Source organism: Perca fluviatilis, chromosome 7 (assembly GCF_010015445.1).
Source record: "Perca fluviatilis chromosome 7, GENO_Pfluv_1.0, whole genome shotgun sequence".
NCBI classification, from domain to species: domain Eukaryota; kingdom Metazoa; phylum Chordata; class Actinopteri; order Perciformes; family Percidae; genus Perca; species Perca fluviatilis.
Window position 1 is genome coordinate 34,034,802 of NC_053118.1, and position 24,596 is coordinate 34,059,397.

Here is a 24,596-nt window from a genome sequence, read left to right on the forward strand (position 1 = left end):
TAGAAAAACTCTAAGAAAAATGTATCTTTAGAGAGAGGTTTATATTTCACGCCTTCACAGAGAACACACCTGCAGTCAGCTTTGATTTGCAGCAGTTGCAGTGGATTCCAATGGAGACCCAGTGTCAAAACCTATCAAAATATCTACCGCAGTATAATCCACCTTTCTTCTGTTGAGTCATGTGTTCAACACTCCACTTTTCCCCACAACTGAGTTTAATACACAGCGGCCATGTCACAAAGTAGCTTATTTATTGGGATAAACCTCCAATCGAAAAGTTTGAAAAGTCCAATGATTTTTTTTTTACTGCTTTAATGCTCTCAGTTCCAGTGCTAAATGCCGGTGAAGTCTGCTAAACTATCTGCTTTTTTTACAATGAAAGAAAATCTATAGATAAGAAAAAGGAGCCCGTAGATACTGTATATGTGATAAAGAAGCTGTAAGCCTTTCCGAAGTGTTCCAAGTATTGGCCCAGTGTGATGATTCAAAGTCATGGATGTTTCAATAGTTTGTTTGCCTCTGGGTCTTTTGGAATTCCTGTATCTGTTGTAAATCCAAGCTGACAACAGCTGTGGTTGTCCACGAAGAATCAACCCATGTTTTAGAGATGTTAGGCCTACATGTGGTCAGTATTTGGTACTCATGAATCATATGCTATGGCTTCTACAGTCACCAGGTATGAGATGGATACAACTTGGGAAAAGACAGATATGCACACATTGTTTTGACAGATTTATAAAGCCGCACTTAGGCCTGATTCTGTTTTTAGGACGCTCAGTCACGAACGAGCCACATGTCCTCTCCCACTGTTAGCCATGAATAGATGTAGAAACACACTGAATTATTGATACTGTTGATGCAAGATCCCAGAATGAGTATCTGTGCAATCTGGCGGCGTTGTTTTCCATCTGTAGTCCACGATCTTCCTCATCACCCCTCCTCTCCTCCTCCTCCCAGAACCTGAAGAAGAATGTGGACGAGCGGCAGGCCAAGCTGTCTCAGGCCAAAGGCGAGTATAAGACGGCGCTCAGGAACCTGGAGATGATCTCCGACGAGATCCACGAGCGACGGCGGAGCTCCACGATGGGCACCCGGGGGCGCGGCGTGGGCGCCGAGGGGGACAGTGTTTCCGGGGACGACATCTCCAGTTTTAAGATGGAGTCAGACGGAATGTCCAGTGAGTACAGAAACAGTTATTCTACCTTCTCACGCATCACCGCAGGGCTCCTCAAAGTCCAGACCACGGTCCGCATCCGGACCAAACGGCAAGTCCATCCGGACCCGTCCTACACCTCGCCTTATGAATACGATACCTTAGGAAGCGTAACGCTTTCTATTTGGAAATCAATTTCTCTTGATCAATAAATTGTTAGTGGAGTTGTATAACAAAACAATCTACAAAAACGTCCAAAAAAAGGCATTAACCCTTGTCTTGTCTTCCTGTCGACCATGCAGCGTTTTTGTTTTTCTGGGTCCAAATTTTAAAATTGAACCTTTTTTTTTTTTTCGTTTTGTTCGTCTTTTTCGACAATTTTGTCACTTTTCCCCCCCAACGTTTTTGTCACTTTTACAGATGTTCCTGAAGCTTTTCACGCCGTTTTTGTCACTTGTATCCAATCATTTTTGTCACTTTTTTCAACGATATTTTATCAATTTTTGGGGGTCTATTTCTGATATAGAAACTTTTGGAAAATGAGTCAAAGTTGACCCGAGGACAACAGGAGGGTTAAAACATGGAAAAAAAAAACACACAAAAAATGTCGAAATAAGGGGAAGAAAAAATCTGTCAAAAAGCAGCAAAAACTTCCTTTTACCCCACTGAAGCTGAGAATAGTGCTGTACTTATACTGCATGAACCTAAAATAAAAGGTACCGTTGGGCACCGGTACCGAATTCCATGTAATGGTACCCAAATCGGTACAAAAGTTGAGCAGGAAAACCAAGTACTCAACTTGAACAAATTAGCTTTTTTTCCCTGTTTCCATGAATTCCTGATTTGTGATTCTTAGAAAGTCTGACAAGGGCCAAAGTGTCAAAGGAGTTCAGAGAAAACCGAAACTACTGCCAGCAGACAGCTGATTACATTAAAAGCTGGACTTAAAAATTAGTTTAAACGTAGAATTGGGTTTCAAGCCGTGTGCTGTGAAGTGAGACACACCGAAAGCCCAGAAAGCAGATAACTCAAAGACTGTAGTCGAGCTGCAAAGATTAATTGATTAACCTATAAGTTTTCAACCAATAACCAGTCAGTTTTTATGAAAAAAAGGTCCAAATTCTTTGATTCCAGGTTCCTAAATGTGAATATTTTTCTAGTTTCTTCACTCATCTGTGACAGTGCTCAGCATAAGTGAATACACCCATGCTAAAGTTGACTAAAAAGAGGAATAAAAAAATCATCTTTTGGAAATTGATCTTAATGCCTTAATTAAAAAAATTAGGAAAAATCCAACTTTTAAGGACATAAATTTTCTTTGTGAATGAATAAAGTATTGTAAATATATAAATGTTCTTCCTTAAAATACAGGAGGCATAAGTATACCGCCCCTATGTTAAATTCCCATAGAGGCAGGCAGATTTATATTTTTAAAGGCCAGTTATTTCATGGATCCAGGATACTATGCATCCTGATAAAGTTCCCTTGGCCTTTGGAATTAAAATAGCCCCCCCACATCATCACATGCCCTTCACAATACCTAGAGATTGGCATGGGGTACTTTCCATAAGATCATCTCTCAATGCAAATCAAACCAGCGATTAGGCTAACTGAATTAAAACCATGATGTGGGGCTAATTAAATTAAACTTTTATTTATTTATTTACGATACATTATTCATTCACAAAGAATATTTGTGTCCTTAAAGGTTGGATTTTTCCTTATTTTTTATTTTTTTATTAAGGCATTAAGATCAATTTCCAAAAGATGATTTATTTATTTTTTTGTCAACTTGAGCATGGGTGTGTAGACTTATGCTGAACACTGTATATCTCGGAGTTGTGGACAAAACAAGACATTTGAGGACATCATCTTGGGCGGTGGGAAACACTGATCCAAATTTGAGCCATTTTCTGACATTTTATAGCAAACAACTAATCGATTAATTGCGAAAAAATAATTGACTGATTAATTGAAAGTGAAAATAATCCTTAGTTGCAGCCCTGCTGTAAAGACTCGAGCACTCTAGTCACTCCTGTTGGGAAGACACAGCCAGGGGGGGTCTATCACGAAAAGAAAATGTAAATGTACCTTCTGCATCGTGTTGGCCTTAATTCCAGAATAAATTGCGTGTCGTTACCATGGCAACAGCAGAGCAGTGGAGACTGGACGCTGTGACTACAAGCTGACCTTAATGTGCCGCTGTGGCTGAATATAACAGACGCCGGTGGTGCGTTTGTGTGCTTTGATTTATGTCGGGTAAAATGAAACCCCTGCGCTGGGAGTGATGTGACAGTTCAGAGTCCTCTTGGCTCTATTTATATCTCAGTTTGCACACACTCACACTTTTTTTCTTTTTACTATGTTCATAATGCTTTCATCCCTCCTTTCTCTTCTCACTTCTTCCCTTCTCCCCTCGTCCATCTTTTCCCATTTCTCCTTTGTTCCTTTTCTCCTCTGATCCTTTTTCTTCTTTCTATCCTTCCCTCTCTCTTTTCACTCTTCACTCTTTTTTCCCTCTTTTTTTTTTTTTTTTTTTTTTTTTTTTTTTTTTTTTTTTTTTTTTTCTTTCTTCCTTCTTTTTTTTCTTTTTCTTCTTCTTTTTTTTCTTTTTTTTTTTCTTTTTTTTTCTTTTTCTTTTTTTTTTTTTTTTCTTTCTCTCGTCTTTCCACGCCGACCAGCAGCACTTCTTTACTTGGCTGCCTGTGGGCGGCGCTGCGCGCCGTCACGCAACGCGGATCCTTCAATGCGCGAGTTTTCGCTCGCTTGACCAGGAGCCCCCTCGCAGCAAAGATCTCCATCGCCTCGACCTGAAGCTCCCCCAGTTCTTTCATTTCCTCCCCCTTCCCTCTTCCTCTTCCTCCTCCGCCCCCCTTTTCCACTCTCCGCCCTCCACTCCCCCCTCCCCCCCGTCTCCTCTTTCGAGGCCCTGCAGCCTGGACCTGCCCAGCACCGTGTCGCTGTCCGACTTCGGCCTCATCTCGCCGGTGCTCGGGCCTCGCAGCGAGTGCAGCGGAGCGTCGTCGCCAGAATGTGACCTGGAGAGAGGTGGGTGATGGCTTGTGTGTGTGTGTGTGTGTGTGTGTGTGTGTGTGTGTGTGTGTGTGTGTGTGTGTGTGTGTGTGTGTGTGTGTGTGTGTGTGGACCAGGGGAAAGATAACACTCCAAAATCTAAGACGATATCTAGTCTCCTATCACGATACTTGAACTGCGTCCGTTTCAAACCAACGCCAGCCATTTTACAAAGCAGGTCGTAGGTTTGTAGACGGGTCGTCCAAGCAGCCATTTCTCTGCGTGTCAGTCCAGTCCCTCCAGAAAAACGCGATTATGCGATCGCATATTCCAATGCATAATCAGCCAAAGTCCGCATATTTATGCGGGGGCCGCATTTTTTTCAAATGCACCGCACTTTCGCCGCATAAATTGCCAAATTCCGCGCAAAATATGCTGGGCTTGCATGATTTCATAATCCCCGCATTTTTGTTTTAGAAAAAGTCACATATATCTTAACAGAAAGTTGAAACATCATGGAAAAGCAGGGTGTTGGGGGAATCTCTCTTTTTTTCTCTCTTTTTCTCTTTTTTCACCGCAATTTTTGCAAGTTCCCACAATTTCATTGCATAAAATAGCATAAATATCCCGCATATTCCATCATTTTTTAAGAAAACGTGCCGCATAATCAAGGATTTTTGCCCGCAACAATCACAAAAAAACTAATTTATTATGGAAGGAATGGAGTAGTACAGTATGTATAAAAAACAGTGCGCGTGTATGCGTGTGCCATGTTTTGAAGCACATAACAGCGAGGCTGTTTTGTCGAACTTTACGAACAGATTGGATTGTATGTTGATTTTAAAGAAAAATAACAAGCAATGTAGCTACGGTTGTGAACAGTAAACATATAAAAACTATTGAACACAATAATTCATATGGAAATGACGGAATGTTCTGCTTCCAGCTTCTCAAATGTGAAGATGTACAGCTGTAGACTACATATATTTAGATTTTGAACTGTTGATCAGTGGCTCTGCAAAAAAAAAAAAGGATACATTTCATCAAGAAACTCTGCAGATAACGTAAATAATCGTCAATTGCAGTCCTACTAAATTTTAGATATAAAAACAACCCAAACTAAACTAAAAATACAAAATGTTTAGGTGTATTAATCTGCGTGTATTAAACATCAGCTGTTAATGGTTCGGTTTGTGTGCAGCATGTAGCGTTACACAAGATAAAGACCAAAGAAAAAGAAACCCAGACGTGAGATGGATGATGTTTGAGAATCTATTTATTATATATTTTGTGGGTAGGACGTCCGATCTCCTGTTACCTGGCCGGCTCCCAGCTGCTCCACCGGAGGAGCCCATTAGTCAAAGTGACAGGGCGACTAAATGTGTGCACATCCCCCGGAGAGACAAAGTAGTTCCCAACACTTCAGACAGCCTTAATGAATAACTGAGGGGGTGGGGGGTGTTGGTCCACCTTTTTTAATTTGAAATGAATGAGATTTCTACTTATTTTTCTAAATTGTTTTGACATTTTACGACATACTATACTATGACTTTTTTCCAACATATTATACAGACTTTTTTTTGTAACTTTTTTCGACATACTATACTATGAATTTTTCAACTTTTTCAACATGCTATACATTTTTTATGAAAAAAATTCCGACATACTTTTATGACTTTTAGTGACATACTATACGATGACTTCATACGAAATACTATACTTTGAATTTTTTGACATACTATACTATGACTTTTTTTGACTGCTTTCGACATAATACTATAACTTTTGTCTTTTTTCAAAATACTATACTTTTTTTTAAACGTTTTTCAACCTACTATACTGTGATTTTTTTTTTTTTTTTTAACATGCTATACTATTACTTATTTTTTTAACTTTTCGACATGCTATACTATGACTTTTTTATTTTTGTATGACTTTTTCTAATGATTTTTTTTCCTACGTACTATTCTGACATTTTTATGACTTTCTGAGATACGATACTATGACTTTTTTTTTTTTTTTTTTTACATCATACTATACTATGACTTTTTGGACATTTTATTACATCATTCAGAATGCATCTTACGATCAAAGCTAAAAAATGTAGTCTTAAATAAGTAATGCCATCGTGCTTACGTCTTCCCTGGCCTTCTGCTGTGCTGCAGGTGACCGGGCAGAAGGTGCAGAAGGGGATCTGGACAACGCCCCGGCCTCCAACAACAACAACAACTCCACTCCAAGCACAAAGAAGAGCTTCAGCCTGGAGGCCCGCTTCAGCTTCCTCAACCTGCGCCGCCCCCGCACCGACAAAAACACGGACAACTGTTCCCAGAAGGCCGCAGCCGGGCAGACTCTGGTCTTGGTCAAAGGTGTCTAAGGACCAAAAAGAGGATTTTGACCCAAACTTTCTGATAAACAGCTGTTTATATAAGCTACCTGGCACAACTGCACTCCATTTAGAAACTCCACAGTCAGAGAGAGACTTTGAATGTCACAGTTGGTGAATATAAAGTTTCCTGTACATCTTGGCAAGTGTTGTTACTCCCATTTCCTTTATGGACATTGCACCTTTTGGACTCTCATGCCTGAGAAATAAAGACTGAATGCTGTTGTGTTTCAAATGTGTCGGTTAAGGGGGATGGAATAAAAAGATGGTTAGAAATGATTCATGTTCATATTTGTTTGTTATTTTTCCACTAAAAGCTGGAAAGCCTTCTGTCGCAAAAGTACATTAGCTGTCTGAGAATGGCATCTATGAAATAAATGGGTTGGTGTAACTGTTTATCAAAATTAAGAATTCATTACTGTTAAATAGCACTTGGCATACTGTAAACCATGCAGAGGTGATGTTAAAGGAATCTTATGTGAAAATGTTCAATAAATAACTGGTCTCTTAACCTGCTGTACACTCCTGTATTTGATATGTAATGGTGTATTTTCTGAAGTTATGTATGTAAATGTTCAGGTTTAGGCACTGTGGACCCTCCAATGTCCAAAAAAAGCTGTTTATTTTTCATATAAAGTATAATTTAATTTTTGCCACCATGATGATTGTTTAAAATGTACGTCTATCTGTTGCAAACACAGCAAAGTTATTGATATATACACAAAAAATGTGGCCTTTCGATAAGTCCCATTGCAGGTAAAAATAGAAATAGCTGCATGTAATTACTTACGACCAAATGTAAAGAATGACTTAAGTGTTTCACAGCCCTCTATAGTTTAAAGCGAAACGATTGCATTGTTTATTTGTTTAGGTGAGGAGGAATAATGTAACAAAATGTTCCCTGAAGTTTACCATCAAAAGACCTAAACCAACAAAGAGTCAGCGCATCTCTCGACTTCCCTACTCCAAGCCCATTGGGTCCCGCGGAAGATGTACATGAAAGGTTGAGATTGTACAAAATGATGAACATCTGCCTAATCCGCATTATAGTAACAATTGTGAGGAAAGGTTCTTTCTTCAGTCTGTGTATTATGTGTGTGAACAAAATGTGATATCTGCATATTTCCATATATCTGTCACTTTTTGATGTGGAATTTAGGACAAGAACCCCCCCCAACCAGCCTGCCCTCTCATAACTATGTGTGCAGTTGGTGTTTAGTCCTCTGCATCGTCTCTCAGCAGCTAACGTGCCTGTTTTTCAGATGAAGAGTTAAATAAACGGATGTTTGCTTCATTGTCATTTAAATTCATTAAAAAGTCATTGTATAGTAGTAAAAAAAAGGTCATAATAGTAAAAAGTCATAAAAAAGTCAGTATAGTATGTCTAAAAGAATTCTGAAAAGTCAGTATAGTATAAAGAATTCTGAAAAGTCATAACATAGTATGTCTAAAAGAGTTATGAAAAAGTCAGTATAGTATGTCATAAAAAGTCATAAATGAAGTCATAGTATAGTATGTCGAAAATAGTCATAAAAAGGTCATAGTATAATATGTCGTAAAAAATCATATTATAGAATGTCAAAGAAAGTCATAAAAAAGTCATAGTATAGTATGTCGAAAAAAAGTAATAGTATAGTGTGTCGAGAAAATTCTAAAAAGTCATAGAATAGTATGTCGAAAAAAGTCGTAGTATAGTGTCGAAAAAAGTAATTGTATAGTATGTCAAAAAAGGCATAAAAAGTCATAGTATACTTTGTCGAAAAAAAGTCATAGTATAGTATGTAGAAAGAAATTATAAAAAAGTCATAGTATAGTGTGTTGTAAAGTCATTGTATAGTATGCCAAAAAAAGTCATTAAAAAAGCCATAGTATAGTATGTCGTAAAAACTAATTAAAAAGTCATGTATAGTATGTCAGAAAAAGTAAACTATAGATGTGATAGAATTCATAAAAAAAGTCATGTGAAAAAAAAGTAGTATAGTGTGACGAAAAAAGTAATTGTATAATTATTCAAAAAGGCATAAAAGTCATAGTATACTTTGTCGAAAAAAAGTCATAGTATAGTATGTAGAAAGAAATTATAAAAAAGTCATAGTATAAGTGTGTTGTAAAGTCATTGTATAGTATGTCAAAAAAAGTCATTAAAAAAAGTCATAGTATAGTATGTCGTAAAAACTAATTAAAAAGTCATAGTATAGTATGTCAGAAAAAGTAATACTATAGGATGTCGAAAGAATTCATAAAAAAGTCATAGTATAGCATGTAAAAAACGTCATAAAGTCATAGTATAGGATGTAGTAAAAAGTCAGTATATTATGTCAAAAAAAAGTCATAGTATAGTATGTCGAAAATAGTCATAAAAAGGTCATAGTATAATGTGTCGTAAAAAATCATATTATAGAATGTCAAAGAAAGTCATAAAAAAGTCATAGTATAGTATGTCGAAAAAAAGTAATAGTATAGTGTGTCGAAAAAATTATTAAAAAGTCATAGAATAGTATGTCGAAAAAAGTCGTAGTATAGTGTGTCGAAAAAAGTAATTGTATAGTATGTCAAAAAAGGCATAAAAAGTCATAGTATACTTTGTCGAAAAAAAGTCATAGTATAGTATGTAGAAAGAAATTATAAAAAAGTCATAGTATAAGTGTGTTGTAAAGTCATTGTATAGTATGTCAAAAAAAGTCATTAAAAAAAGTCATAGTATAGTATGTCGTAAAAACTAATTAAAAAGTCATAGTATAGTATGTCAGAAAAAGTAATACTATAGAATGTTGAAAGAATTCATAAAAAAGTCATAGTATAGCATGTAAAAAACGTCATAAAGTCATAGTATAGGATGTAGTAAAAAGTCAGTATATTATGTCAAAAAAAAGTCATAGTATAGGATGTAGTAAAAAGTCAGTATATTATGTCAAAAAAAAGTCATAGTATAGTATGTCAAAAATAGTCATAAAAAGGTCATAGTATAATGTGTCGTAAAAAATCATATCATAGAATGTCAAAGAAAGTCATAAAAAAGTCATAGTATAGTATGTCGAAAAAAAGTAATAGTATAGTGTCGAAAAAATTATTAAAAAGTCATAGAATAGTATGTCGAAAAAAGTCGTAGTATAGTGTGTCGAAAAAAGTAATTGTATAGTATGTCAAAAAAGGCATAAAAAGTCATAGTATACTTTGTCGAAAAAAAGTCATAGTATAGTATGTAGAAAGAAATTATAAAAAGGTCATAGTATAGTGTGTTGTAAAGTCATTGTATAGTATGTCAAAAAAAGTCATAAAAAAAGTCATAGTATAGTATGTCGTAAAAACTAATTAAAAAGTCATAGTATAGTATGTCAGAAAAAGTAATACTATAGAATGTCGAAAGAATTCATAAAAAAGTCATAGTATAGCATGTAAAAAACGTCATAAAAAGTCATAGTATAGTATGTCGAAAAAAAGTCATAAAGTCATAGTATAGGATGTAGTAAAAAGTCAGTATATTATGTCAAAAAAAAGTCATAGTATAGTATGTCGAAAATAGTCATAAAAAGGTCATAGTATAATGTGTCGTAAAAAATCATATTATAGAATGTCAAAGAAAGTCATAAAAAAGTCATAGTATAGTATGTCGAAAAAAAGTAATAGTATAGTGTGTCGAAAAAAATATTAAAAAGTCATAGAATAGTATGTCGAAAAAAGTCGTAGTATAGTGTGTCGAAAAAAGTAATTGTATAGTATGTCAAAAAAGGCATAAAAAGTCATAGTATACTTTGTCGAAAAAAAGTCATAGTATAGTATGTAGAAAGAAATTATAAAAAAGTCATAGTATAGTGTGTTGTAAAGTCATTGTATAGTATGTCAAAAAAAGTCATTAAAAAAAGTCATAGTATAGTATGTCGTAAAAACTAATTAAAAAGTCATAGTATAGTATGTCAGAAAAAGTAATACTATAGAATGTCGAAAGAATTCATAAAAAAGTCATAGTATAGCATGTAAAAAACGTCATAAAAAGTCATAGTATAGTATGTCGAAAAAAAAGTCATAAAGTCATAGTATAGGATGTAGTAAAAAGTCAGTATATTATGTCGAAAAAAAGTCATAGTATAGTATGTAGAAAAAAATTATAAAAAGATCATAGTATAATATGTCGTAAAAAGTCATAAAAAAGTCATAGTATAGTATGTTTAAAAAAGTCATAGTATAGTGTGTCGAAAAAAGTCATTGTATAGTATGTTGAAAAAGGCATAAAAAGTCATAGTATAGTATGTTGAAAAAAGTAAAAAAAAAATGTATAGTATAGTATTTTGAAAAAAGACAATTTTATGTTTATGTCGAAAACAGTCATAGTATAGTATGTAGAAAAAAATGATTAAAAAGTCATAATATAGTGTGTTTTAAAGTCATAGTATAGTATGTCAAAAAAAGTCATTAAAAAAGTCATAGTATAGTATGTTGGAAAAAGTCGGAGTATAGTACGTTGGAAAAAGTCATAAAATAGTCATAGTATAGGATGTCGAAAAAAGTAATTCTATAGGATGTCAAAAAACAGAAAGTCATAAAAAAGTCATAGTATAGGATGTCGAAAAAGTCATAAAAAGTCATAGTATAATCTGTCGAAAAACGTCATAATATCATACGTATGTTGTAAAAAGTCATAATATAGTATGTAGAAAAAATTTATAAAAAAAGTCATAGTATAGTGTGTTGTAAAAAGTCATAAAAATTCAGTATAGTAGTTGAAAAAACGTCATAAAAAATCATGTCGTAAAAAGTCATAGTAATCAAAAAAAAGTCATTGTATAGTATGTCGAAAAAAGTCATAAAAAGGTCATAGTATAATATGTCGTAAAAAGTCTATAAGAATTATGAAAAAATCATAGTATAGTATGTCATAAAGTCATAGTATAGTATGTCATAAAAAGTATAGTGTGTCGAAAAAAAGTCATAAAAATTCATTGCATAGTATGTTGTAAAAAGTAACAGAAAGTCATAATATAGTATGTCGCAAAAGGTCATTAAAAGTCATAGTATAGTACGTCATAAAAAAATCATAGTATAGTATGTTGAAAAGTCCTGGCATAGTATTCCGAAAAAAAGTCATAGTGTAGCATGTCAAATTTAAAAATTATAGTATACGAGCTACAAAAAATTCACAGTATAGTATGTTGTAAAAGTCATAGTATAGTATGTTTGAAAAAAAGTCATAGTATAGTATGTCGGAAAAAGGTAATAGTATGTCGGAAAAAGTCAGAAAAGTCATAGTATATTATGTTGAAAAATAGTCATAGTACATCAAAAAAATTCATAAAAAGTCATAGTATAGTATGACTAAAAAAATTATAAAAAAAAAGTATAGTATGTCGGGAAAAAGTCATAAAAAGTAATTGTCTTAAAAAGTCATAAAAATCTCATAGTTTAGTATGTCGTAAAAAGTCATAGTATAGTATGTTGAAAAAAAGTCATAAAACCTCATAGTATACTATGTCGGAAAAAGTCATAAAAAGTCATTGTATAGTATGTGGAAAAAAAGTAATAGTATAGAATGTCAAAAAAGTCATAAAAAAGTAATTGTATAGGTCTTAAAAAGTCATAGTATAGTATGTTGAAAAAAAACTATGAAAAAGTCATAGTATAGTGTCTTGAGTCACAAAACATAAAAATATCACAGTATGTCGTAAAAAGTCATATTATATTATGTCGGGAAAAAGTCATAAAATATGATATATAATATAAAATACGTATGAAAAATAGTCATAGTATGTTATGTTGAAAAGTCACAAAAAGGTCATATTATAGTATTGTGCAAAACAGTCAAAGTATAGTGTCTCGAAAAAACAAATAAGACATAGTGTAGTATGTCATAAAGTGATAAAAATATCATAGTATAGCATGTCATGAAGTTATGGTTCTATCAGTTACAGGCCATCATAGCTCATGGATTCAGCAAAGACAGTTGTGTAGAACAGTGGTTCCCAACCTGGGTCCCAGGCACCCCTTAGGGGGGCGGCAAAGATCACAGGGGGGGGGGTGCAAGTCTTTATCTGGTTTAAGGTTGAGGTAAAAAAAAAATATTTGCACATTAAACAAATTATGATAATACACTAGAATATATAATGTATACAAAAGTCAGTATAAAAACTATATATTTTTGTTCTTGCTTAAAATTGTAGGCAGGCTACTTAGTAGGCCAAACCTCCGGGACCTCTTATCGGGGGACCCCTGCAGTCATCAGGTCAGCTGCTAGCTGTTAGCTGCTAGCTGTTAGCTGCTAGCTGTTAGCTGCTATCATCCTCATTTTTCCTGCCGCCACGGCATCACTATTTTATGAATGAAACATGGAGGAGAAACGTAAAAGTGCTGATAACTCCTCTGTATCAAAACATAAATTAAGGCTCTATCTCGAAGTTACCTCAACTTCGGTTTCGGGGGGGGGCTCAGCTTTTCTTAGACATAAGTAGGGGGGGCGCCAAGGAAAAAAGGTTGGGAACCACTGGTGTAGAAGATTCATCTGCACCTCTTCAATCCTTCCCTGTCCCTTAATTACATTGAGACAAACCTTGTTACTGTCCAAAAATGTAGAACACTTAACTTTTTGTGATCACTTTTTTTCTGTATCATACTGTATAGGTGACGCGGCCAGGTGACTGTCGAGCAAGTTTTGGATTAAACGTCACAAGATGCACATTGGCACATTTAAATGCTGAACTCGAGTGCTGATGTTAATTAATGAGCCGTGTGACTTATTAAATAAACATTAACATGCCAACAGGACTGAATACAAGTCTCTGTTAGCTAATCAGCATGATGACATCCCTGATCAAGATGCTTTTTATAGTTCTCGGCAGTGGCGATTTTAGACCCTTTTTAGTCCCCCTAAATTTCATCTCAGCCCCCCTAAAAATTATAATAATAAAAATAGTTTTTGCAAGGCACTGCATCCGTGTCACATTGTCATTAGGGGCTGAGCCCCCCTAAAGGTCTGATCCTAGAATCGCCCCTGGTTCTCGGACAGAAAAAGACAAAATGTGACGACTGTTGCTGGCTCTATCAAAATAAAAGCCCCTCCCCTCCCAAATAAAATACATAATAAAAGAGCACACAGAGAAGCGGATATCATTTTTATGTATTCAAAGTTTGAAGACGTCAGTGTACCCAACATTTAGCGCAAGCTCTGCAAACATTACATCATCACTCATACAACAGGTTGCTGCAAGATTGTCCTGCTTCATATTGAAATTAGTCGGCTTGCTGCCAATTAAAAATACATAACTGAGTTTGGTAACAGAAAAGATGGCATTCATAAAAATAATGATTGATCATCAATCAGCGATTGGATATTTGACAGAAATACTTGGCAAAGTACATATATTAAAAGCTATATTCCTTCCTGAACAGAACATTTCACCCTTTTAGAACACCAGCGTGTATAGTCCATTTACAGTCGTCAGCACTAAGTTTACTATGAGTTATTGTTAACAGTAGTTATGAGTTATGAGTGAAAACAGTCACCGTGCTCCCCAGAAGCATCACTATGAAGTTCATCACATATATCATTTGCATTGAATAAATGTCTACAGTAGTGAGGCAAGTTCTCTTTGCACTGTGTGTTGACAACTAAAAGAAATTGAATGATTGTAAAACAAAGCCAATGCTTGAGGTTAACATGATAAAATCATAAAAAAAAAAAAAATCTGATTATATTGTGAAAATGTTTTTGTAATAGTGTCCTCATTCAGTGCACAGTGCCTGGTTGATGCAGACTGCATTGAGTCAAATATACAGGCCGCAGCGGAGGGAAAACAAATTCATAATGTAGTCGATTCATCGAATAGTCGAACAACGAAAAAATATATTAACAACTTTGATAATCAATTAATAGTTTAAGTCATTTATCAAGCAAACATGCAACACCAAAAAAAATAAAAAATAAAAAACATTACTGGTTCCAGGTCCAGAAATGTCTTTTACATTACACACTGTAAATTGCATATTTTATAGTTTTGCACTGTTGGTCAGACAAAGCAAAGTGGAGATGTAACCTTCGGCTCTGTGACCGTTTGAGGGACATTTAAAAAAAAAAAATTTAAATAAAAAATAAACATTTTATACAACACAAACTGTAGAATGAAATAATAATTTGTGGCAGTCAGACTGTTGGGCTTTACAGTTGTGGATGGCGCTCCGTAAACACAGAAAGACTCAAGCCTCAACGCTGTGTAGCCGGCTGTACGCCGCAGTCAGCGTCACTATCGAACTTCCATGTAAACATTTGCATATAAACGCCTTTTGCAAAAGTGTCTTTGTCACTGACTTTTCATTTGAATTTTTCAGAAACGGAAAACAAACTCCGGTTTACTTCAGTGTGACGTTGGCTGACTGCTTCCACAAAACCTCGACGTTCATTTGAACACATTCTGCCGTCGCTGGATCCGCCGCAGCGCGCCCTTCGACTGCTACAGACTTCTTTTTTTTTTTTTGCCAAGGAATTTGTGATGCAACTGCACAGCATTAGCTAGTTTTGCAGAGATAAGCGGCACCGAATAGAGCAGCAACATTCGTACATGACCGACTGCTGATGGGTGAAACTGTCCACACCAGAAAAAAAAAAAAAAATCTTGATATCTGAAAAAGGGTTAAACTGCTTGTGTTGAAGAAACAAAGACATATTCATTTCCATATATTGTTTGACAATACACATGAGAAATGTTTTTTTTTTTTAAAAGTGCAGTAAAAATCAATTAAAAAAAGTAAACCGAGGATGTGTACTGGGTATTACATTTACATTTCAACCTGCAGAAGGTTTATGGTGACAATCAAAAACACACAGACGGCTGTCTGAAGCCGAGTGCCGACATGAAATGAGGCCGATATCTCATCCCTCGGCCGTCACATCCACAGACGTGAAGAAAAACGAAGAGACATCATTCAACTGCTGCCGTACTGGGTTCCCTGTGTTGCTGCTCTGCTGCACTGCTCCTGAGAATGGACCAAAAAAATAAAAAATACCTTCACGGTCATTTAAGGAAAATAACTGTCCCCTTCCACCGCGCAGACATTTAAACAGCTTTTAATAGGTTTGGCCGAGACTCCAGACTATTCAACTCTAGGTCACGTATGGCGCTTTTTCATTACATGGTACCTGCTCGACTCTACTCGCCTTTTCGCATTAGTCTGGTCAGGGTGAAGGAGCGCAATAATTACAGAGAGGGACTGAGAATCCACAGTGGCGCCGCTGAAAAATAAAGTTTTGTAATCATGGCTGCGAGTGTCAAGCCACTTCCTTTTTTTAAAATCACGTCGTTTTTGCAGCAGTGAGCATCTCAAGCACCAGTTCATTTCCCATTCTGTTAATTAAAAGAGGTTAGTTTTGATAAGCCACGGCAAACGTCCAGGCTCCACAACAAAGAGTTACCACTGGAGCTCTGAAGAATAATCAATTCATTGTCAACTTTGAAACGAATCGCCAACAATCATAACCGATTAACCGAATTCTCCGACTCCAGCTTCTAAAAGTCTGTATTTTCACTCCTCTATTACAGTCAACTGAATATCATTGAGTAAGGGGCCCAACGAGACATTCGAGGACGCCATCTTGGGCTTTGCAACGACATTTTTCGCCACTTTATAGACCAAACAACTAATCGATTAATCGAGAAAAATAGTCGGCAGGTTAATCGACAATGAAAATAATTGTGAGTTGCAGCCCTAGTTATTATGAGCCTAAGTTGTATTTATTTCTTTGTGGTTTCTGGTTTATTATCTTATTTTATTGTATTTATATCTTGGGACAGCTTGATTTCTGCAGCAGTTCTTTATTTTTGGCTTTCTGTAGAGAAGTGATATCGTGACTGATAACCACAGTTAAAGTCACAGCCAGGAAAGCCATCCCGCTAGTTTTCCCCTCGGCAGGGTCGCGCGTTATTCACAACAGACAGCTGTCATTTCAAACTGGCTATGATTGACGGCACTGTCTTTTTCCGGAGACATCATCACGATCATCATCCCCTTCCTTCACCTGCCTGGATGGACGCGTCGCTCGCTGGGCTCCAACTGATCTAATAAAAAACAAACAGGAAACGTTTTGTCCAATTTCATCTATCTCAACTAAGATCCACAGCTTTGCCAAAAAGTATGTGGACATCCTAAGGCCTCCTGCACACTGGCTGCGTGGCGCGAGCGTGTCAGCTGCGTGGCGTGTCCGTTTTTTATTTCGGCTCCCATGTTAACAGGTTAGAGCTTACACACTGCCTGCGTGACACGCGCGTCTCAGGCACGGCCGAAAACGAGTGCCTGCTAGAAATAGAACCGCAAGCGTGTTGGAAGCATTTCCAGGTTAAAATAGAATACGAAAAGATGTTTATATGTCGTTTAGACACAAATACATTTAATAAATGACATGTTGATGTTTGAAAGTCTCTAGCTTTGACATAAATGCAGATATAAATGTAATTTAAAAGACAAAAACTAAATAATTATCGATTTTCAAATATTGCACCTGTCAATACAGAACGAAATATTCTGGAGCCTATTTTGCCGTCAATACTGCCGACGTTGTCTTTGCTGTAATCAAATCAGAATAGATTTATGTTTATGGGAAACATACATGTGTCCAGACAAGGCTAGCAGCAGCAGCAGCAGCGCTGCGTCAGACACGTTTCTGGTGTGCAAAGACATAGAAAACGCCACGCAGCCGCCACGCAACTGACACGCAACAGAAACGCCGCGCTCACGCCACGCAGCCAGTGTGCAGGAGCTCTAACAGTCCACCCATGTGTGAACATTAAACATGCCATTCTTAAGCCGTAGGCATTCATCTGCTGCTAGAGCAGCCTCCAGTCTCGTGGTTTCAGCTCTTTCCATCAGATGTTGAACCTGCTGCAGGGACAAGAGCATCAGTGAGGTCCAAATGAAGCTGGGTCATCAGGTGTGGCTCATGGTGGATGAGTTTGAGTTTAAGGCTGGACGGACTATTTCTTTCACACCAAACTCTGTGAACTATTTCTTTACGGAGCTGGCTTTGTGCATTGGGGGGGGCATAGTCATGTTGTAACAGGAAAGGGACAAACGCAAACTGTTGACCCAAAGTTGGAAGAACACGGTTCTTGAATCAAATTGTATACTGTAGAATAAAACTCTTTTGCAACTGGAATTAAGGGGCCCAAACCATGAAATAGTATGTGGACAGATGTTCTCCCAGTACTGTGAGGAACTTGCTTTCCCTTTGCGATGAAAACAGATCTCCAAACGGCCATAACATTTGTGAAATTCCAAGCAGGACCAAGTACTAAGAACATTGTTCTGGATGGTTGAGGCGTTGGTTGCGGCGAAACAGAACCTGAAAAGAAGTGGCTGCTGTCAGGCAGCTTCAAAGCCAATTCTTGCAGCTCACAGCTGGTGGCTAGTGTTCATTTTTAAACCCTGTTACACCTCCGCATCCCGTCGAGTCCAGGACATAGTCCTACGATTGCGGTCATCTCCTGAGACCAGATTTAACCGTCTGATCAGAACAATGATGTCGATGCTCCATAGAAACGCTATCCATCTTATAGACCCAAGGTTTGAACGGTTCCGGAAGTGATTTTTGCCCGTTCAATTGCTCCATTGATGTTTCATTAAATGCTTGCATGAAGAGTTTTAAGCCTGGAAACAAGCCATCCAGCTCCGAGATGGATCTTTATCATAAAACATTTGATTCAGCGCAAAAAAAGAAAAAACATTCTGAAAACAGAAAAAAGGCAAACCTACAAGACTGTGTACAGAAACGACCAAAAGGCTTCCATTGTAGCAGCTCACTAGCCGCTCATGGTGGTAGGGTTAACATTTCCATGGTAACAGCGAGCGCCACAATTTAGAGTTGTCGTTATTACGCTTAAGATTGTGGGTAGTGTAGTAGTTCTCCATGACATAGCGAATGAAACATGTTTTTCTTAAAACAGGGTCGATTTCATACAGACTTACGGCTTCTACAGGAGCAAAAGCTTTCGTTTCATAATCTCGGAGCCATTATGGCTGATAATCATAATGCTTATGGAGAAAATGAATGGCATTTTCACTTCAGGAACCACACTGTTGAGCTCTCTGTCACTATTGGCGCTTACCCACTGCTAGTACCAGCTCGGCTCGGCTCTGCTCGGCTCGACCCGGCCGCGGTGCCCCGTCCTCCATTTTCCATTGCAGATTTAGTACTGCCTCATGCGTGAGCCGAGCGTAGGCTGGTCGTCATAGCGATGCCGCAGGAAACTGCCGTGACCTAACGCGACACACACGTCGAAGGCGTGTTGTTTTTGCCTCTCGGCATGTGGCTGTTTGCCACAGCCAGAAGACCCCTTTTGTTTCAAAAGAAACTGGAGGCAGCAAAAAAACTATTTATAAATTTCGGGTTTGTTCAGGACCCCCCCCGTCTGTCGCTAGCGATGATGACGCAGTCATTAGTGACGATTCTCACCGACCAATCAGGAGTCTGCAGGTTTTCACGTCACCTTTTGGTATAACCTCAGCTCGCTTGGAACCTTGACGGAGGTGATACTAAAAAAAAGACCTATTAGCAGGTACCAGGGACTTTTTTTCGTAATGGAAAACCAAAAAGGCGAGCAGAGGCGAGTCGAGTCGAGCAGGTACCATGTAGTGAAAAACCGCCATATTACTTTGTCCTTTTAATTTTGGATGGAAGTGTATTTTAATTCTGTCCCAAAACGCCTTCACAGTCGATGGATTCCAATCCGTGCTGAAGTTCTGATAATTCCTCACTAATAATTTATTCTGTCACCATGACTGCGTGGTATCGCCGAGCCCACAATCAGTCCTCGGCGAAGGGTTTCAGCAAGAGGAGCTGGGGAGGCCGTGAAACATTCTGTGGTTGTCGGGTTTAATCGAGGCCTTCGTCACATCCAAAGTACAGTGTCGGCGACATCCCACGATACCCTTGCAAGTACCTCTCTCCCAGCCCCGTCCTCGCTGCAGCGCTGTCTTCACTGCAGCTGGGAGACCTTGAGGGGCGAGGTGCTGGCAAAGTCCAAGAAGAAGGGTCCTTCCTGTTTGGGCAGGAAGGTGGTGGGGATGACGTTGTAGAGGCCTGCTGGGACGTAGTCCACATCCATGTAGCAGAAGCCACACCTGCGAAAGGAGAGTTAACACGCATCAGTTCAGAGGGGGAGGCAGTCCAGCAGAAAAGTTTCAAAGAAGATAAAATGGCTAAATTATGATTAATTTGCAGAACACCTCACTCCTTTCCAACTCCAATTACTTTGACTAAATCTTAAAGGGATACTTCACCGATTAGCATTAAGCTTTTTATCAGTAGAAACCCGGTAGTATTTTTGAATGTCCCACCCTCATGTCCCCCTGAGACGAGATATAGCTGTGTGTGTCTGGATGATGCAAAAATCGTCATTTTGCGTCATCTGAGGCTTTTTTGGCCAGAGGCTAGAGACTACAGCCAAAAGAAATTAAAATAAAATGCCTCCGATGACGCAAAATGAAAATTTTTGCATCATCTGAGGTTTTTTTCCAGACACACAACACAGCTATCTCTTGTATCAGGGGGACATGAGGGAGGGAAGTACGATCATTCAAAAATAACCCGGGTTTCTACTGATACAAAGCTTAATTCTAATTGGTGAAGTATCCCTTTAAATTATTAGGGGTGTCACGATTCTCCAAATCCAGGTTTTTGGCTTTTAAGAATTTCAAGGTCATGATTCGATTTAAACATTTAAACACGTTTTTTCCAACTAGATGGCAGAAGGGCACTTTGCAACAACAGTTGGAGATTCTGAGAGTTTTTTTTAGAGGTGCTATTGACTGCACCATTAGTTTAACGAGGTTTTACCTGAAGGCACCATGGAGTCCTGCCGGGGCCCACATGCTTAAGCTACCTAATATTGTCTAAAACGTGCAGGTCATCTTTCAAAGCACGTGACTCTCAGCTATTTCGGTTTGTTTGTTTATTGCCACTGTCTAAATCAAGCCTCTATTGAGTTTGCATTTTATTGTAAACTTTCAAACATTAATTGGGCTTCAGTTTGTCCCTCTAGAAGCACATGCACAAGGACACAGGTATGTAAACAAGCAGGCGGGTCACTCGATATACATTCTCTCTGATGGTTTCACGCGGTTGCCAGAGCGACAGTTGGTAGCGGCGATGCACCAAGAAATGTTGTATCTGCGGACACCCCCTCTTACAGTAGCTCCGCAGTATTTGTGTTTACCTGTAATCTCCACTGTTCTTTTTCTGGAAGGCAGCCGGGCCTGGGTCCCCCACCATCGACACCGTCACCATCTCAAAACCAACGCTGTACTGCCTGCAGACACAAAACCAGATTTATTATTTATTTATTTAGAAGATTTGACATTTTACAGGCCAGTGTGAGAATTTACAACACTGAAATCACCGAGTCATCCTGGTGTGTGCGAGAGAGAGAGAGAGAGAGAGAGAGAGAGAGAGAGAGAGCGCAGGCGAGAGACAGACAGAGAGAAAGATCCAGAAAATCATTAAGTGTTAATGCCACAGTGGGGAAAGTCACTGAGTCATCCTGGTGTGTGTGTGTGTGTGTGTGTGTGTGTGTGTGTGTGTGTGTGTGTGTGTGTGTGTGTGTGTGTGAGAGAGCGAGAGCAGGCGAGAGACAGACAGAGAGAAAGATCCAGAAAATCATTAAGTGTTAATGCCACAGTGGGGAAAGTCACTGAGTCATCCTGTTAATGAGCCCTTTAGTAAGTCGGATGGATTCATTTCAACTGAAGTGAAATTAAATAGCATCCAGAGGAGCACCATTTTTATATTCGGATAGATTTATAACATTACTGCTCAGGTTTTAATACCCAGCTAAATATTAAAAAGGGGAAGCTACATTCTAATACAAACATTACAGATGTTTTGTACAAACTATAAATATAATTACGACTCCGTTTTTCCTGCTGGGATTGTTTTTGTTAACTTTAAAATTAAAAAATTTTTTTAGAGGTACTATTGAGTGCACCATTAGTTTAACGAGGTGTACCTGAGGGCACCATGGAGTCCTGCCAGAGCCCACAAAAACAGCAGTTTTTCCTGCCGGGATCGTTTTGCTGACTTTACATTTCTGAAACAGCTTTTAGACACCCAGACTAAGAAATCGAAGAAAAGCTGACACCCAAATGAGTAGAGGTTTTAGATCACTTCCTGCTATCACGTATCATCGGAGCGTCTAAAAAATATAAGGGCATAACGTTAGGCTCAACTACACATGGTCAAATATTAAAGGGCCGAGGGGTTAGGGTTTGGTTTTGGGTGAGAGACACAATAAAGTCAAAGGGGTCCTTTAACCAAACAAATGTGAATGCTATTTCCTGTATGAATATACATTTAAATCAATGTAGCAAATACATTCTAATGCAATTGGTTATCTCTCTTTCCATAAGAAAAGCAGTATAACTGCATTAGTAATGCTGTTAGTATACAATACATTAAAAAAAAAATCACTCGCTTCTACTCATGAAGTTTATTGCTGTGAGCGCACAGTAATAACGGAAGCCGACTCAGAGGTGGAGCTGTATTCCAGCTTCTTATAGAAATCATGCAATTTGACTGGTCATTGTCAGTCATAGTAAGGTCCAGATGTCGGCCTGTGGGTACGCGATCTGTGCTGCCTGCACAATCCGACACGCGCGTGGGCAAGATGTTCGCGCTACTACACTGCACGATCTGTTCCACGCTTGCGCACCTTTGCACCGCGGGAATTTCATTCGTTTCACAGCGCTCGCAAAAGGGGAGTGTGGAGGAAACTGAAGGTTTGCAGTGACCGAAAAACTCAGACTTCTTTCCACATGTAACCAAAATGGTGTATGTTCATGTAACATGTAACAACTCCTTTATTATTTTGGATTGGCAACCACGGAAACTCCTCGTAATGCACAGCGTAAGCTACATTTAAAAAAACATCACAACATCCCCACGCTACATGTCACAAAAATAACAATGTCGCCAAGGCGTAGTACACGGACGTCGATATACGGTTTTGGATCAGTGACAATAAGTACTACATTTAAATATCTTTATAAAACAGACCCGCCGTGAACTTCATAATGAAGAACGTAAAATGTAGCCTACAAAAATATGCCGCCAGTTGTGCCGCATGGCTGTCAACGGTTTCAACGCATGCATGATACAAATAGTGTAGGTTAACCATCTATATATACACGACTACGTATTGATGCTCATGCGCATATATTTATGTGCATATCGGATCGAGCAGGCAGCACAGATCGCGTCCCGACACGGCCTAATATATCAGTTAATCCTTCCCGGGTTTTATCAGCCTGACCTGGATCCTCGGAGCTCGACCAGCAGCGGTCCCGGCCGCTCCAGGTTGATCTGATAGATGGGGTTGTGTTTGTACGAATCCTTATAGTTCCCACAGCCTCCAGCGCTCGGGCCCTTCCACTGGCCGTTGATCTGAGGACAGCAGCAGAGACCCAAACACTAAGGACTAAAGATTAAAGGGCACTAGAAAACTAATGATGTATGTGTTGTGAATATGTTACATACACAGAAAAAACAAAGCCTCTCTCACCTGTTTTAATTCTTCAAATGTTACATTTGCATCATAAACTGTAACACTTCCCCTCCACTTCTGTCCCATCACCAATTAGGTATCCCTTCAAGACTTTTATGTTAAACCTTTTGTTGTTTTACAGCTGATATTAGCATGTAATCTATGCAACATGTGTGATTTGATGTTATCTAAATAAAAATATAGCTTGTTATATAATTTCCTTATACTATTATGTATTAAGCCTTTTGATTATATTGTGTTGCGGCTTTTATTAGCATAACCTTTATGTGAGGTGTCTGATTTGACGTTATCTTAAAGCTTTAGTGCGTAACTTTTTGTTCTAGTTCGTATAGGCTTCGCCCCCAAAGAGCTGTTGCTAAGGTGTCTGTCCCTCGCGCAGTGGTGAAGATTTCATTGGCGCCCTTGTGCCCTGCACGGGCCTCTCTTACGTCCGCAGTTACTGTATATTACAGCTGCGAGACCAGAGATCTGCTCCCTGTTTTTCTTCAGCGACGAGCAGTTTGAAGAACAGCGGTTGTCCGCCTGTGTACCGAGTGACGGACCGGCTACATCCTGCCGCCAGATCTCCACCCGAGCTGCGAGGCGGGCCTCTGGCGCAGGGTTCGACTCCGCCCTGCTGCCCTTTGCTGCGTGTCATCCCCCATCTCTCTCCCACTTTCATATCTATCCAATTTCTAATGAAGGGAAAAGCCCCAAAAAAATAACCTTTAAAAAGAAAAAAGAAAATGCGCGGTCACCGAAGGCTTGTATCAGGTGTACGCGCAGACAGTTTTTTTGTCATTACTTAGAATTCCTCATTGGGGGAGACAGAAACTACGCACTATAGCTTTAATAAAAACAAATAATTTTCTTATACTATTTTATGATATAAAACTCCTTCCTGAAGGTTTATCTGCATGACCCTACCTTGAACCAATCCTCCTCTCCTTTGGACTCTCTTTTTTATCTATCTACTCTCACGTCATCTAAGTGAATGTTAGGAAATATATATATATATATATATATATATATATTTCCTTATCTCCTTGTATTTCTCATAAAACCTTGTAACCTTGAACATTGTGAACTGAACCCTGTTTTGTGTCACTTTGTTCTCCGAGCTTGTAACTGCTTTCAGAATCGACTCACAGAGGTTTAATCCAGTGGATGATAGCCTACGAACCACAAAACAATTCGTGATCGGATTGTTTCCAAACAGTACGTCTAGCTACTTGTACGTCAGTGTGTGAATAACATACCCTTTTGGTTTGAGTGAAGGGATTTGGGATCTTGGAGAAGGAGAATTTGCATCCGGAGTACACCTACGGAGAGAAACACAAGCGGTTGTTTTAAAATGTACTGTACATTAGCTGGTCTAACAAAAGAAACCTTTGGCTGATGAGGTTTGAATAAACAGAAGATAGATGTTTGGTGTTAAGACCAGAGAGCGAGTTATCCAGATATAGAGAAATATGAATATGAATAGCCAATGTTCAGAGGCAAAAGCTGGTGAATTAAAGAACAAAAGAAACAA

At 38.2% G+C, this 24,596-nt stretch overlaps 2 protein-coding genes across 3 annotated transcripts in view; one reads left to right on the forward strand and one right to left on the reverse strand.

The window, feature by feature from the left end:
• sh3bp5b (SH3-domain binding protein 5b (BTK-associated)) overlaps positions 1-7,847 on the forward strand; it is a 52,107-nt gene extending 44,260 nt beyond the window's left edge. Inside the window, exons 7-9 of the mRNA XM_039806163.1 lie at positions 958-1,353; positions 3,928-4,201; positions 6,331-7,847. Of these exons, the coding sequence (XP_039662097.1) occupies positions 958-1,353; positions 3,928-4,201; positions 6,331-6,542 (882 nt within the window). The 3' untranslated portion in view covers positions 6,543-7,847. The remainder of the gene's footprint in view (positions 1-957; positions 1,354-3,927; positions 4,202-6,330) is intronic.
• Positions 7,848-13,636: 5,789 nt separating this feature from the next.
• capn7 (calpain 7) overlaps positions 13,637-24,596 on the reverse strand; it is a 32,964-nt gene continuing 22,004 nt past the window's right edge. Inside the window, exons 18-22 of one of the 2 annotated variants that reach the window (XM_039806378.1) lie at positions 24,322-24,384; positions 22,832-22,962; positions 20,741-20,833; positions 19,466-19,646; positions 13,637-15,509 (exon numbers count right to left, since the gene is read on the reverse strand). In XM_039806378.1, the coding sequence (XP_039662312.1) occupies positions 19,502-19,646; positions 20,741-20,833; positions 22,832-22,962; positions 24,322-24,384 (432 nt within the window). In that variant the 3' untranslated portion in view covers positions 13,637-15,509; positions 19,466-19,501. Of the gene's footprint in view, positions 16,589-19,465; positions 19,647-20,740; positions 20,834-22,831; positions 22,963-24,321; positions 24,385-24,596 lie in introns of both variants that reach the window. The other variant, XM_039806377.1, reaches the window with a different exon arrangement.